The 14750-nt window shown below is 35.5% G+C and overlaps 1 protein-coding gene across 8 annotated transcripts in view; it reads right to left on the bottom strand.

The window, feature by feature from the left end:
• The window catches only part of PPP3CB (protein phosphatase 3 catalytic subunit beta), a 48463-nt gene that overhangs the window by 32653 nt on the left and 1060 nt on the right, over positions 1-14750 (bottom strand). For all 8 annotated transcript variants that reach the window (XR_003571375.1, XM_027885151.1, XM_027885150.1 and 5 more), the window contains exons 2-3: positions 4703-4903; positions 2434-2558 (exon numbers count right to left, since the gene is read on the bottom strand). Coding sequence is in view for 7 of the 8 variants with exons in the window: in XM_027885151.1 (XP_027740952.1) it covers positions 2434-2558; positions 4703-4903 (326 nt within the window). In the remaining variant the exon portion in view is untranslated. The remainder of the gene's footprint in view (positions 1-2433; positions 2559-4702; positions 4904-14750) is intronic.

Genomic DNA, 14750 nt, shown 5'->3' on the forward strand with positions numbered 1-14750 from the left:
TAATTACTGAACTTTTATCTTCTTAGTAAAAATATGCAAAATATTAATTTTGCTAATGATAATGCTTGCTTTCCAATGTTTCTGTAACTCTAAAATATCCTTGCAAAGTCCCCAGACTCTTTAAAAGTGTTTCTCATCAGAAAGAATAACCAAAACAACTGCCTATCATCAAATGAATACACTGATCGCTTTGGTTAATTCTACAGTTGTGAACTGTTTAAGTCAAGTCAGGTTGCATGAAAAATCCAAGGAAGCTGCCAAATTTGAAAACATTTAACAGAAAAGTGACTAAACACTGCCTTCCTTTCAGTGAATACATACTAAATTTGATTAAATTGCTGAGATTTACATGTTCTCAAGTATGTTACCTATTAAGTACAAAACCAAATAATTTGTTTTACTTTTCCTGTACTGGCCTATTTATATTTGTTGTCAAATATAGACAGAATAATGTTAGCATTCTTTATGTCTGTTACTTCCAGCATAGAAAAGAAGGATTTGCACACACTTCTGTGAAGGAGTCCATCTTGATCCCTGCAGTTTGTTGTATACAATTGCGGTAGCATGTAATTATCTTTCTTATTGAAGTGATAACATTTTTTAATTGGAAATCGATTACTACTAAAATATCAATGCAATTAAATATGTTTCAGGACAGAATAAGAATTTATTACTGAAAAATCAAATTTCACTGTTCCTAATTTTTTTTAAATTTCACCTTTCTGTGAAATTCTGTCAAGTATTTTACCAAAAGTAAATTACTTTTCGAATCACTAAGGAAGATTTTACAATAACCATATATGAAAAGTCACAGAGGTCAACTTAAAATTCCTAAATGTTAATTAAGGCAAAAGCTTAAGCAGGATACAAAATTTAAGGTTAAAATGGGGAACAAATGGTCGATTTTCATGTACTACCTTTTAATTTCTCAACGAGACCACAAAGCATAGTCTCGCCTTGATGCATCTGCAGCAGTTCATTCAGACAGTCTGCATATACTTCAGAGGACCATACAAAGATTTAGGCTGGAAAAGACCTTTGAGATCATCAAGTCCAACACCCACTCAGAATAGAAGAGAGCAAATTATCTCAATAAAAGACAAGATTTTTAAGAACCCTAGAGTGGTTTTCAAGAATCTATTTAGCATATCTTTCCATATTCTGCATGTGTCTTTAACATGCCAAATACGGTGTTACTCTTGCAGATCGTCCTGTGCTGGTCTAAGAGTTGGACTCAATGATCCCTGTGGGTCCCTTCCAACTCAGCATATTCTGTGATTATATTAAAAACTACATTAAAATCATATGAGAGGAAAAAAATCCGAGCCTGTTCTTATTAATATATTCAAGAACAATTATTGTTCAGAAGTTTTTAGGTGTAATGGTTGAAAAGCTTTAATAACATGCTTTGATATATTAACACACAGAGCTGCTATGTAAATGTCCTTTTCAAGGACAATTACATTACTTGTAATCATCAAGAACAGGCCAAGAAGATCCAATTAATAAATAGGGAATGTCTACTGAAATTTTTCCTTGAAGATGAGGCAACCACTCTTGCTGTATCTCCTGTCTGTCTACCATCGCTAACAACCCCAAAAGGTCTTGTGCATGCCCTTCAAAGCATATGCCCCCACATGTTATTAGAATGGCAAAATTTTGATATAGAAATGGAAGACCATACACAGTGGCTTGCAAGGTACTATTTCCAAGGGTGTGCCACTCCATTAGATTTGGTATCTATGAGGAGATCCCAAGCTGAGGCACTTCCCAGACTGGCTCCAGAAGAATTAACTTAAAAATCATAGCTCTGAAACTAATCGATGTGAATTAGTGAGTATCTCTGAAATGTAGCACACTTAATAAACATGCTGAAAATTATAAAATTATTTGAACTTCAAATAACTGAAAAATTAATGGCAGAAACACGGGGCATCCTTAGGGAATATCTGTATTTCCTCTGAGAATTTTAGTAAAGAAAAGTATTAATTATTATTAAAAAACATTTGATTACACAAATAAAATTAATTTCTTTTATAAAAATAAACCTATAATAATATTAAACAGGTAACAATATTGCAAATAAGAAATTAAAAGACCTTGCAGTCATGACTCACCTGTTCTCCAAACACATACAAACACACCTTCCTGCATATTACCACAGAAGCAGCATTGTATAATAATGTTATAAAATTCAACTTCTAAAAAACTAACTAAAGAAAAAGGAGGAAAGATTAGTAAGACTGGTGATTTCAACATGATAGTTCAAACAGCTGGTCAGTATCCTCCTGTAAACAGGCCTCTGTCACAGGAGAAAGCACAGCAAAGAACACATTCACATGATAAAGCAGACCTAAAATTTCACTTGAAAACCTCAGTGAAAGTGTGCTTACAGAAAAATTTAGGACAAAACAGATTAATATATTCAGTTACCTCTATACTAAAATAACCTCTGTCTACATAGTCACCGAGGAAGAGGTATCTTGTGTTAGCAGGTGATCCTCCCACTTCAAACAGCTTCATTAGATCAAAGAACTGGCCATGAATATCACCACACACTGCAAGCAAAAATTTTGTTCAAATTAATTTTAAAAAAATCTAACAGAAAAGTTACTAAGTTATAGTCAAGTAAATAGCCACAAAGTACTTCTAATTAGGAGGAAAGGTAGGTATAAAGTAGGAACAACAGGAATTTTTGAAGGTTCCCTGTTTGTTTTTCATTAAGATGCTGTCTTCACCACCTGTGGTAACGCTGATGATAGCCCTATTTGAGTCTAGCAGATTGTGGACTATTTTTCCAACACAGTTTAATGCACTGAGCATTGTGGTCTTGAAAGCTGTCAGCAGCTCTTCACTGTCCTCCCCAATCCCCTAGGTATCTTTGCAAATTCTCCTTGGTATGTGTATTTGAAAATGCCTGCTGCTTTGCAATGATTTGTTTGAGTGCCATGTGAACTTGAAAAAAAGTGGAGAGTATGCTTTTGTTTCTGAGTCAGACTAACATACCTTTTAATATCACCATATCTTCTCTTTGCTCAGTTACTTTTCTCCTTCAAATAATCGTGTTCACTATTTCAACAGTGATTTTTCTTGCGTTTTTAGAATATGAGACAGGACAAGACCAGTGATCAGCAACCCAAGGCGGAAGTGCCAAAGATAGCAGATGGGAGGTCTTGAAAGAGCATGCAGCAAAGCCAGGTCATCTCACAATTCAAAAAAAAAAAAAAAAAAAAGGTAATTAAAAATTGCATGGAAGAGACAACTGCTTGGATCTCTTTCCCATAGGAGGAGTTCCCAGTCAGTGGAAGTCAGGAGCTCCCTTTTCACTTTTGCACAAAGTACAGTTGATAACCATTAACGGGAGCTCGAGAGACTATGCCTTTCATTGATGCAAAATGTCACTGGTCAACTGACAAACAGCATCTTCTGACTTCTTAGAGTTTATCTGTAAATTCTTTGGGGGGAAAAAAAGTTGTTCTCATTTTGGAAAGAAATACTGAATATGGCATACCACACTTCAAAGGTTATTATTCCCTTAGAGCAGGCCTTTTGTCATCACAACCTACAAAATATTAGGCTGAATAGAATGTCTCCACTTTTATGTTCTTTTTCAAAAATTTCTACTCAAACACTGAAAGAACTTTCCTTTTTTTTTCAGTTGCCAATGCACCAACTACCTGAACAAACAGAAATAAAAAAATTCTAAACAAATTGTAGTTTTGAGCTTTATCTGGAACTGCAAAAGACTGAGCTCAGAGACAGCCACTTAGTGGTTTCCACCATTTCAATCACTCATTGTTTAGAAAACATCAACAAGAATAATGATGTACTGTTTTAATGTCTTCATTTACCCCGTACTAACAAATAACATGCTGATGTCCTAAAAGAAGCTTTCAGACACTAATTTTATATGTGTCCATTTAGAAGAAACTACATTCAGATTAAAGAAAATCTGATTCGGACATAAAAATCAAATCTAATTCCATCATCATAAATAACAGATATGCAACATAAACTACTTTCTGTAAGTCTAGATTTTTTATAAATAAAAATACTATAGGACACCAATTCCACCTTTCATCAGGTCAAACAGAAATAGAACTAGTCAAACTACGAAAGTACTCCAAAAAAACCTAAGAGTCAGTTTTGTATCCCAGTGGATCTGGTCCTAGTGCTTAAACAACCTAGTGTTAAACAATCCTAGTGTTAAAACAATTTTTAAACACTTTCTAGTACTACTGCTCTCACAAAGACATGGTTTGACACGCAATCACCAGTCTTGCTTACAGATGAACTATAAAGGTGCATTTTTCACTAAGAATCTCAGTTCACAGTATTTGCTTCAAACCACAGCAATTAGCTTCTCTTCACATATTTAGATTTCAGGTTTTTCCGTGTTCAGGTAGATGCCTTTATTCCTACTTACAATATTGCAGGAGTTAAAAATCCATAATTCAACATCATTTAACTGCTTCATTTTTTAACCAATTTTCATACCAATCATACTGGCTTTTTCAATAGGTTTAATGCCTTCATTTTGCACAACAATGTTCAGACTGTCAAGCAAATGCAGTTGTGAGGGATAATTCAATAAGATAACACGGAAATTTTATTTTAGCGACTTTAAGACAAATTCTACTACTGAAAAAGTCTGGGTTTTTTTTCAAAGTTAATTATGTGTGAAATTATCTAGAAATATTACCTGTAATTGGAGCTTCAACTTCTATCATAGTTTTTTCCCTCCGTAATATTGCAGCACCCTCATTGATGATTCTAAGTGCAATTTCTTCATCTACTCGACCTTCTTTTATCAAGTGGTTCTTCAAAATGTCAACCCTTGGTCTTCCATCTGTGTCAAACACTTCTTCAGACGTTAAGCGATGCGTTGGTGGAAAAGGGACAGCTAAAATTTAAAAAGAAGAAGCAGTAGTCATGACAATGCTATTTTAAAAATATAGTCCATCTAGGACTGGATCTATCACGGAATAGCTGCTATCCAAAGTAGTAAACTTTTTTTTAATCACCCAAATTTATAACATCATTAAAATCAGGATAGAATAGCCCTATCTGTGTACATATTTAAAAAAATTAACAGCTATAATATGCAAGGTTGTAGAAAATATGATGCAGTTAGAAGGCACAATAATACGTACAAAATTTGGAAGAGTCAAAACTGGCTTTGCAGAGGGAAATAATCTCTCTCCAATATACTGCCATTCTCTGAAGGACTCATCAAGTATTGATGATGCAAGATATTCATTTAATATCCACTCAAACTTGCAAAAGCATTTAAAAATTATCCTATCATCAAAGCCTCAGGGGAGAAAAACAGCAAGAAACCTCAATCAAACAAAAAACCCACACCAGACCCAATCCAAAGCCAGCAAGAAAAGTATACAATACAGTTTGAAAGACAAGAAATAAAAGGAGATATAAAAGAAATAAAAGGGGACCAAAGTAGGCTCAGCAACTGTCCAGACAGAACATGTGATGGCCATGAATTCAAACAATGGCAGTTCAGTTACTGCACAAATGAAATATGGATGTTGGACATGGAAAAAGAGGATACTTCAAAACTGCCACTAAGCATCGTGTCAGAATATGATCTCACTCATGCGGGATTTTACAGGAAATAAAAGTAATCTGACCCTGTCCCCTCCTCAAGCCAACCACTGTTGAAAGAACAAACTAAATGAGGAGCAAACCCATTCTGTTTCTCTCCATTTAAATGTTAAAACAGGAAAATGGGAGAAGCACACCTATTCAAAGATAAGAACTAGTAGTATGAATATACTTGTAGATTCCTGTATTCTTATTTATTTTCTTAGGCCCCTCCCCGGGCAGATGGAGCTCGCTAGCCCTGTAAGGCAATACATCTACATCCTGAGGACCTCGCTGCCACCGTCCAAGCGTGCTTGGCCCCGGCAGATGAACCTCAGGATTAAAGGGTGGGCTCAGTTCCGCGCACACTGTGTCTCACCTAAAAAATCCAATGTGCAGGCTGGAAGGTGGAAAGACCTTCCCCAGTTCTTCGTTCGCGAAGACTGGCCATTACACATTACACTCTCCAAAGTTAAACTTTACATTCAAAAAATCAATGCTTAAATACTAAAACATTTGCTGACTTCACTTAAATTGATTTCTAGATTGCTAGTTACTAGTGACACATTGCTAGTCTTCTCTTTTATGTAATAATAAAAATCTATCAGTAAAACCACTGACTCATAATTCACATACATATATTCACTGAAATTAAATTAGACTAGAAAATAAAACCGAGAATTGTCTACTATTCTTCCTATAAAAGTTTCTAAATAGGAAAAGACTGAAAAATGTGCCTTTACTTTCCACAGTGTAGAGCAACTTTGGCACTTTATTTTCAGGCAGAAAGTGTTTTATTAACAATAGAGAGACTGCATGTGTTTCCTTCAGTCTCCTCTAGTAGTGATAAAAGTTTCACTTGGAAATGTTAAAATTCTGTGTAGTCCAAATGTTAATAAACTTAAGTGAGTTAGGAAATCAGAAGATAATTACTTCTGCTCCGTGTAAAATTGTTTAAAAACCTAAATCTGCCTCTAAAAAGAGAAATTAACTGTTCTGACAAAATAAATTTAATTTTTAGAAGCATTTCATTATGATCGGGCAAGCACCAACTCCACTATTCACTGCTTTTCTGAACTTGACTTTCCAACCATCATACTATCTCAATGTTACTTTTGCATTATTTCAAAGTTTATATTAATCTGGACATAAATAAGCTTTAGGCCCTTTATTCCTCCACGTTTTTTAACACATTATTGTGAGTCCACAACTGCCTTCAGCAATGCAAAGTTGAGCTCATCCTTTTATGAGAGACCAGACAACTCACAAAGTAGATTTCTCCTGCGTCAATTGCTGCAAAAGCATTAGAGATCACACACACCTTCCCAGAACGTAAGTCAATCACTTCCAAACTCTGCAAAAACTGTGCTTCGATAGTGCCAGCATTTCCTAGACAAGATCAACTTAAGTGAAAGACAACTTTTTTTTCTTTTTTAGAGGTTTTTTGAGTAGAAGCAAGGTGTGGTAGAAAATGGTCCGTTAAGGTGACCACCTGTTCCTCATTACTGATTTAGGACTATCAATGGCTGCAGATGCAAAAAGATGGTGTTGACCTCTTCCTTATGACAGTTCAGACTTTTCAAGAGTTATAAGTCCATGGTAAATGAAATTTGCTTCTCTTAATGAAGTTCTTATGTCTACTTAATGTATTTCAGATCAGATTAGTACAAAAAATAATTCTATTTTAACAAACTATAGCTTTGAGTTTGTCTATCAAGTTACATTTTAATCCAGCTACAAGATCTCTCACATGATACCTCAGAGTTTTGATCAAAACTCCGAGGTATCACATTATTTGAACTAATACACTTACAGAGATTTAAATTTGCACAAACCCACAACTGTATTATGAGAAGTAATTAAGCACCTTTAAAGTTATATTTGCATCAAGAAAAAACAAAGTCTTAAAAACTAGTTCCTCAGAGTTTAACAAAATCCTTTTCACACAATACATGTATTTTCCCATTGCTTGAGAAAGATTTTTTGAGAATAATCTTCAGAAGGCAGAATAAAACATGGCTAGAGATTTTATCTGTGCCACCCAGTGAATAAAAAGTAACACTTACTACAAAAACTATTTCTTTCCACTTTATTCTTCAATTTTCGTCTCCGCAATTATTAACACTGTATCAGAATGCATACCTTTGAAAAATATTACTAACAACATCTTTTAATAGGTTAAGGATGATAAATTTTGAAGTACGTAGACAATTTTGGCAAACTAATGTGTTTAATTAAACCTTTGATGAAGTAGTCATAGAATGTTATAGCCTAAGGAAAAAGAATTGCAGCATGATGTGTTCCAAGACAGAAATATAATCCATGTTTCAAAGTCTTTGTGCATAACCTGCGCTCTGGGGACTGCAACAGAATGGTAATTAAGAGGAATTACCCTAAGGAAATAACATGGTGTTGGGCATTAAGGGATTCCCTTCTATCATTCCCAGAAAAGCCAAACAATAGAGAAGCATTTAGAGATGAATTTCTAAAGTAATACACACTGCAGTACAAAATAACAGACATAGCCTACTGGTAAAAGTATAGATGTTAATGACAAACATAAAACATCGTGATTTACAACAATGTACAAGATTTTTCTGAAACAAGCAATTGCTTACTAGTCAAAATTAATCAGTTTCACTTTAGAAATACATAAGTATAGATGATACAATTTTAACGATATGGATCCAAAAATTTAAACAGTAATTCTGGGGAAAAAAAACCAGTGAGTAGTTTTGGGAATTTGTTAATAAAATATTTTGATGCATTTATTACTATTTGTATAACCATTAACAAAGAGGGGAAAAAAAATCACCATTCCTTTATACTGAATTATTACTAAGAGATATCAAAAGCAAAACCTCTGAACTTCTTCTACACTGACTTTCTACAAGCTTCTGGGTACATTTATACCTTACAATAAAGCATGCAGTGGAGATCCAAAGGTTAGCACCAATCTGAATGGATACATTCCCAGTACATAGTAAAGAGGTTCAAAGTACAAAAACTACATTAGCATGGCACTTTATCCAATATAATAATCCCTGCTGAGAGGTGCAATATGGCAACTAACACAAACACGCTACTTCCAGACCCAAAGCAGATCTCACATTGCCTAGTAACTGAGTACAACAGTAGCTGCTAATAAGATCTTACATGTAGATACTGTAAATTTAAACCATGCTGATACATATGCCCATTGTAATTACCTCAGTTAAATCTGGCTTGTATCACACACACGCTGTCGGAACAGGCTCATGAAACAAGACGAGATCAAAGCCTCTGGACTAATGTAAGAAAAAGCATCAGGGATCAACTGCACAAGGTACTGTACTCCCACAAGCAAAGCTATTTCTGTTCTTAAGACTGTAAAACCTGAATAATTCTTGTTCTCTTACAGAGAAAGAAAATTAGCCATTTTTCCTCAATAATCAGAAGCCAGTGACATGTTTCATGAACTTAGTTTTGGCCATTATACCAAGCTCCATGTCCCAGATTGCATTTTCTGTTTTAAGAATGTTTTTATTTCATAGATAAAGTCTCAGCTCACATTACTAGGGTTACTAAACACAGACACTCTCTTTGTAAAGAATGTGTTGCTTTGGTGATAGGTACACATGAAACATCATATATAATGTTTGTCTCCACCAAGTGATATCTTATATCAATACAACCATGGTGTTCTGTGAAAAGAAAGGCCAGCATCCTTCATTTTGTCAGCAGGTTTTTTATCATGATAGCAGAGTTGTCCGTGGTTTTTCTGTGATTTAGTCATGTTTTGTGGGCCTTTGGTTTTATAAATGCATTGCTGTCTATGCACTGTCACTCAGAAGAATCACAAAGCCTAACACCTACCACATCTTTCAGTCTGTCCCTGGCGTTTTCACACCCCTGCCAACATCTACAAAGAAGGAAAAGATGTAGCATCCATGACTGCTATGGGGACAGAATATATCCAATTATCCTTTTGCATTTGGCAGAACAGATTTGAAAAAAAAAGCATAAAGACATCACAGATGGTCTGTGGACCAGCAACCTTGAAAATACTAGATAAGCACAAATACACAGCAGTGTCTACTGGAATCAGAAAGCTCCAATCAACAGCTGACAAAAACCACGTTATCCTATTCATCCCAAACAAGAAAGCACAGATTCAGCTAAGTCAGTTTCTTTACAAAAACTCTCCAGAAGTTTCTTTGAATGGAAGGTTCTTTCTAGTTAGCTATTTAGTAAGCATTCTAGAAGCAAGAAAAATGACCCTGTAAACCTTGAAACCCTACAACAGCACTGCAGGCACTATTTATTTAATCCTCACTTATCATGTACTTCCAGTATTATAAATTTCACAGAATTTTAAATCTCAAATGAAACTATATACCTAGTATGCCAAGGTGCATTCATTAATCTTTTATACTGTCTGTGTAGTTTTTCAATTAACTTAGTTGACATTTTTAGAAGTTCCTCTCAGGAAAAATATAATTATTTGTTTGAAAAGTATTTAAAAGATACTCCTCCCATTAAAATGGCCACAGATTACTATGCCAAAAGATTACTTAGTGTTTAAATGTGCTTGTGGCAATGACAGATGCATAGTTCTTTCTATTCTCCCTCTATTCTCTTTTCCAAACAGGGTGGTTTAAGGATTTTCCCTAGTTTCATCCAGACCACCATGTTTATGATCACTGATAGAACTGTTTTCCACTATTTTTTCCAGATTCTGAATACACGCTTTCACAGTTTTTGCCTCCACTGCACCTTATCGCTATGAATCCCGCAATTTTAAGTACATGTTATAAGAAAAAGTATTTCACCTTTTCTATTTTGTTTGGTACTGCATTTCTACTTTTCACAGGGACACAATTACTGTTGCTTCCGACTCAATGTTTTCCTTAAATACCATTCATAAGGTAAGCAGTATCTAACTCTGCCCCCATTCAACCACCCCTTTTCCAAGTCAGAGATTTCTCACGTTTGTCACTCCACTTTGCCTGAAAGCTACTCTGTAACTCTGAACATATCTTTAGATAAAGAAGAAGATCAGGAAGATGGAACAAAATTTCATGTTGTTGCTCAGGATGCACATATAAATGGCATGATGGTGCAATCTCTTTTTTCTAAACCAATCATCTAATAATCCCTGAATTCCTATCAGACTGTCTGACTGCCACTGCACTAATATTTACAGAATATTATCCATACAGATACTAATATTTCTTTCTCAAGTTCATCACCTTCCACGTTTAAGCAAGAATTGTTCTGTTCTTTGTAGAGTCTGCTCTATCTGAACAGCATCTTCTTTACCCAGGCTATCAGACTATCAAGAAGCTCCTGAAACATCTCTGGAAGTTTGCTACCCTGGATAAGTGTCACTATATGCCATAAAGAACTTGTCAAGACATTTAAAGAGCACAGATGACAGATGTTAACCTCCCTCTACCATGGGAGTTTATTACCTATTGACAATCTTTCTTTCCTAACTAATTTTGATCCAAAAGAAGATATTTCTTCTTTTGTTTACTTTAAAGCCTTCAATGAAGAAAGCTGATGAATAGTTTTGCCTGGATCAACAAGCTTACTGGTTCCTTCAAAATATTCTAACAATTTCTCTTAATTTTCATCTATGAGAACTGTACCAACTCCTCTTTAATGCTGTATTTCCCCAGGATATAGTTAGTCCACTCTTTCTCACAAGTGCCATGAATCTATTTAATTTAAACTTACTGATCTACAGCTCTCCAGTTCAATCTAGAATTTTAAAAAAAATGCTGCTCTGCTCCATCTCTCTGACTCAGAAGATGAATTACACCACAGGCTACGGAAAATAAATCCACAATTTTGCACCCAAAACCCCAAAGAATTCCTTTAGAAGCACCAGACAAATATCTTCTGATCCTAGGATATTTTTTATGGAACGTTTCTTTTGTTGATATGTTTTGAAACCACTTATATTTCAATGAGAGAATTCTTTGGTTCCATTCAGCAGTAAGAACTGACTCACGTGTGAGAGAGTCCTTAATTCCTTACCAATAAACACACATGTAAGTAGCTGCCCAATTTTTGTGCTCTGGCCTTACTTTCCAACCCTCAACTGCCAATTTGCCCTACTGAAATTGAGGCAGGCTTCCATTTTTGGGTAAGGTTTATCCACTCTATCCCCTAAAACAAAGAAAGACCAGTTGAAAACTTACTTGTCAGAATTCAGTTCCATGCCACTGCTCTCCCCAAAAACAAAACTGTGATTTTTTAAAATATGACTTTTTAATACTCTCTTTACACTGCTACTTTTCTGGATCATCTTAGAATAATTTCTGGCCAGCCAGATAAGTGCCTTATAATATTTTTAAAACAGGCTTCATGCTGCACGTCAACTTTTAACCTTTTACCTTTTTTTTTTTAACCAGACTCTGAATTGTAAAGTTAAATACTGCAATGATTTCTTTTTCTCCTTACATGGACATAATTGTCCAAGAGTAGCTATTAGTTCCTTAATTTAGGATCCTGCTCAAGGGTTGTATCTCTACGGTTTTCTCTGAAGAGTTGTTTCAGTGAGCTTCCATTTAATATCCAAAATGACAGTTTGCCAATCTGACCGTACCCTGACTTTTATCCAAAACAGAGGAATACTGAAGCCTTCCACTTCCAGAAGAACAGACATAATCTCCAAATTTAGCATTAGGTCAGCATGACAAGGTCCTGTGGACTGCTTCCCAAAGTCTACCAACACCCACATAGTGGACAACGCACAATGCTGGGGAGGACAGAGCATTTCCAAGTACAACTTTGGGGTGCAGTTACCCACAGGTAGGCCGGAGAAGCCCTGATGCTTTGCCCTCAAAGAAAAGCCAATGAAGGGTTATCCCTGCCACGCCAAGGAGTTCTCTATTAATCTGAGTTTACAAGCACTTCTTCCTCCCTACAAGTGAGAAGCACTTTAATGTGAGGTAGTGAAACAGTTGTTTCAGTAGAAAAGATACATCCACAAATTTAAAGTTTGAAAGCCACATTCACTGAAAGGTCAAGCACCATCACTGAAATCAGTCAGTTGTCATCCAACAAGAAAGGCAAAGGCAAACCCAAATCCAAAAGAACCAGATACATGACTTAGATATCAACAGCAGTTTAAAGAAAAAAGATTCTGACAGAACATAATAGAGGAAACTGCTATCTTCCACAAGGCAGTAAAACACTAAGTATTCTTCAAAGACAAAGAGGGTGCCTTAGCAAACAGTGAATCAGGATGATAGGTACATCTTCTCTATTAAGAAAGATAAAAAAACAGTTACAAAAGCCTCATCACAAGATATCTTTTGGGAATCAAATGCCAAAAACTGACTTAGACATTTCAATTCCACAGCTAACCATTAATTTAAAGGAAACTCTACAAGTACAAATTACTTAGGCAATTTAACTAAGCCATGAGAAAAGAAAATTTGAGCTTTTCAAATGGTTTAAAAGCAACCAGTGATCTTTGATGATATAATTCATACTTGGAAAGGTATGTCAGACCAGCACAGCTAGATTGTACAGACTGCATATTTAAACCCATTATTGTGTTTATTATGTATATGTCTAATATAAACATATTACACCTGATAACCTTTCATACATTTCTCTAGATATACATGCTTCCCAGCAATTGCTAAATATATAGGTCAAAATATGAAGGGGGACACATCCTAATCATTATCTTACTTATTAAAAAATATTAATTACCGATGATACAATAATTTAACCATTTCTCCTTGGGTGAGCATCTCTTGCCCATTTCTGCTAACATATATTATCAATGGTAAAGAATTTAATTTCTCACGGCAGCTGAAATGTAATGGATTCTGTTCCTTCTCTGTTCTTTCAGTAATACAGAGGAAGAAAATGAAGCCTAAATAAAAGCAAGAGGAATAATGCAAGTAACAGCAAGCTTTGATGAATTCACATTTCCTCCCCAAAAGACCCAGTAGATGGAAAGCACGGAAGCTGAAATTAGGATCAATACACGGATACAATATTACTACATTTTTCTCCATGGCTTTTCTCAAGAACCTGAGACATTATAAGTGGCCTATTCATTGTACAATAAGCAAGAGTATGGTGAATATTTCTTGGTATGTGAGAAGCAATGCATCTGTTTGTGAACAGGGACATGACACAGTTGTCACATTTTAACATGGTTTCAACAAATGTATTTACATTGCACACATACTCCCACTTAGGACTGACATAACCTGCAATCTTGCACCTCTGGGGTCACTGTCCAAAACAAATATTTCCAACTGCACTGCACCTAATGGAGGAGGGGAGAACCAAACCACCCTGTCCTTCGTATCAGTTAAACAGATGGCTTGGCACAACTGGCCAGGCTTTCTCCAGAAGCCAATGATTCAGCATGATAGCTATGGATAGGACAGGTCAACAGAAGGTATAGGAAAATGCTGTATTAACTGGCTGTAATTATGTCAGATGAAGCCATCAAAGCCTGGTTACCTTTACAATACTTCTGAATCCTACACCCAGATTCAAAAAAATACTGCAACCTCAGGCAGTAATTGTGTTAGAATGAAGCAAGTCCTAACTACAATTTTAAACAATGCACAGGTGATTAAAGATGCACAGGTCACATTTAACAGGCTGAACTACTAAGTGATTAGAAATCAGCAGGTTTTCCACTGCCTTATAAAGTATCTGATCACTTATTGTTCTTTTGCATTGTTTGAAGAACTTAATTTCTTTACACAAATTGCACTAAAGGTATAAAAATTCAGCGATTCTAAACACCACACATTAAAGCAGCACTAACGAGTGCAAGTTTCCACTAGATTGGTTTTAACATTTTCTACTTTTACCCCTACAATTTGTTAAAAAAAATCAACAGGTTAAGCAATCCAAAATGAGTTACGACTTACTGCGAGCAAAGCTTTCCAACTTATTGGAAAACATGCCGATTTCCAAAACATACTATGGGATTCCAAGGCTTTAATTAAGACCTGCTGAAGAAAAATACATCCTTGTCGTTTCTCAAGGCCCTCTGTTATACAAAAAGTTAAATGACCAGACCACCACCCCTTCAAATTCAGTGAGACCCTGTATGCCTAGGAACGTCAATCCTAAAAGCAGAATGCTTGCATACAGCCGTGAATTCCAGCAGCCCAGGC

The sequence above is a fragment of the Empidonax traillii genome, unplaced genomic scaffold (genome assembly GCF_003031625.1).
Source record: "Empidonax traillii isolate 1590-97213 ecotype Southwest subspecies unplaced genomic scaffold, ASM303162v1 scaffold162:size863265, whole genome shotgun sequence".
NCBI classification, from domain to species: Eukaryota; Metazoa; Chordata; class Aves; order Passeriformes; family Tyrannidae; genus Empidonax; species Empidonax traillii.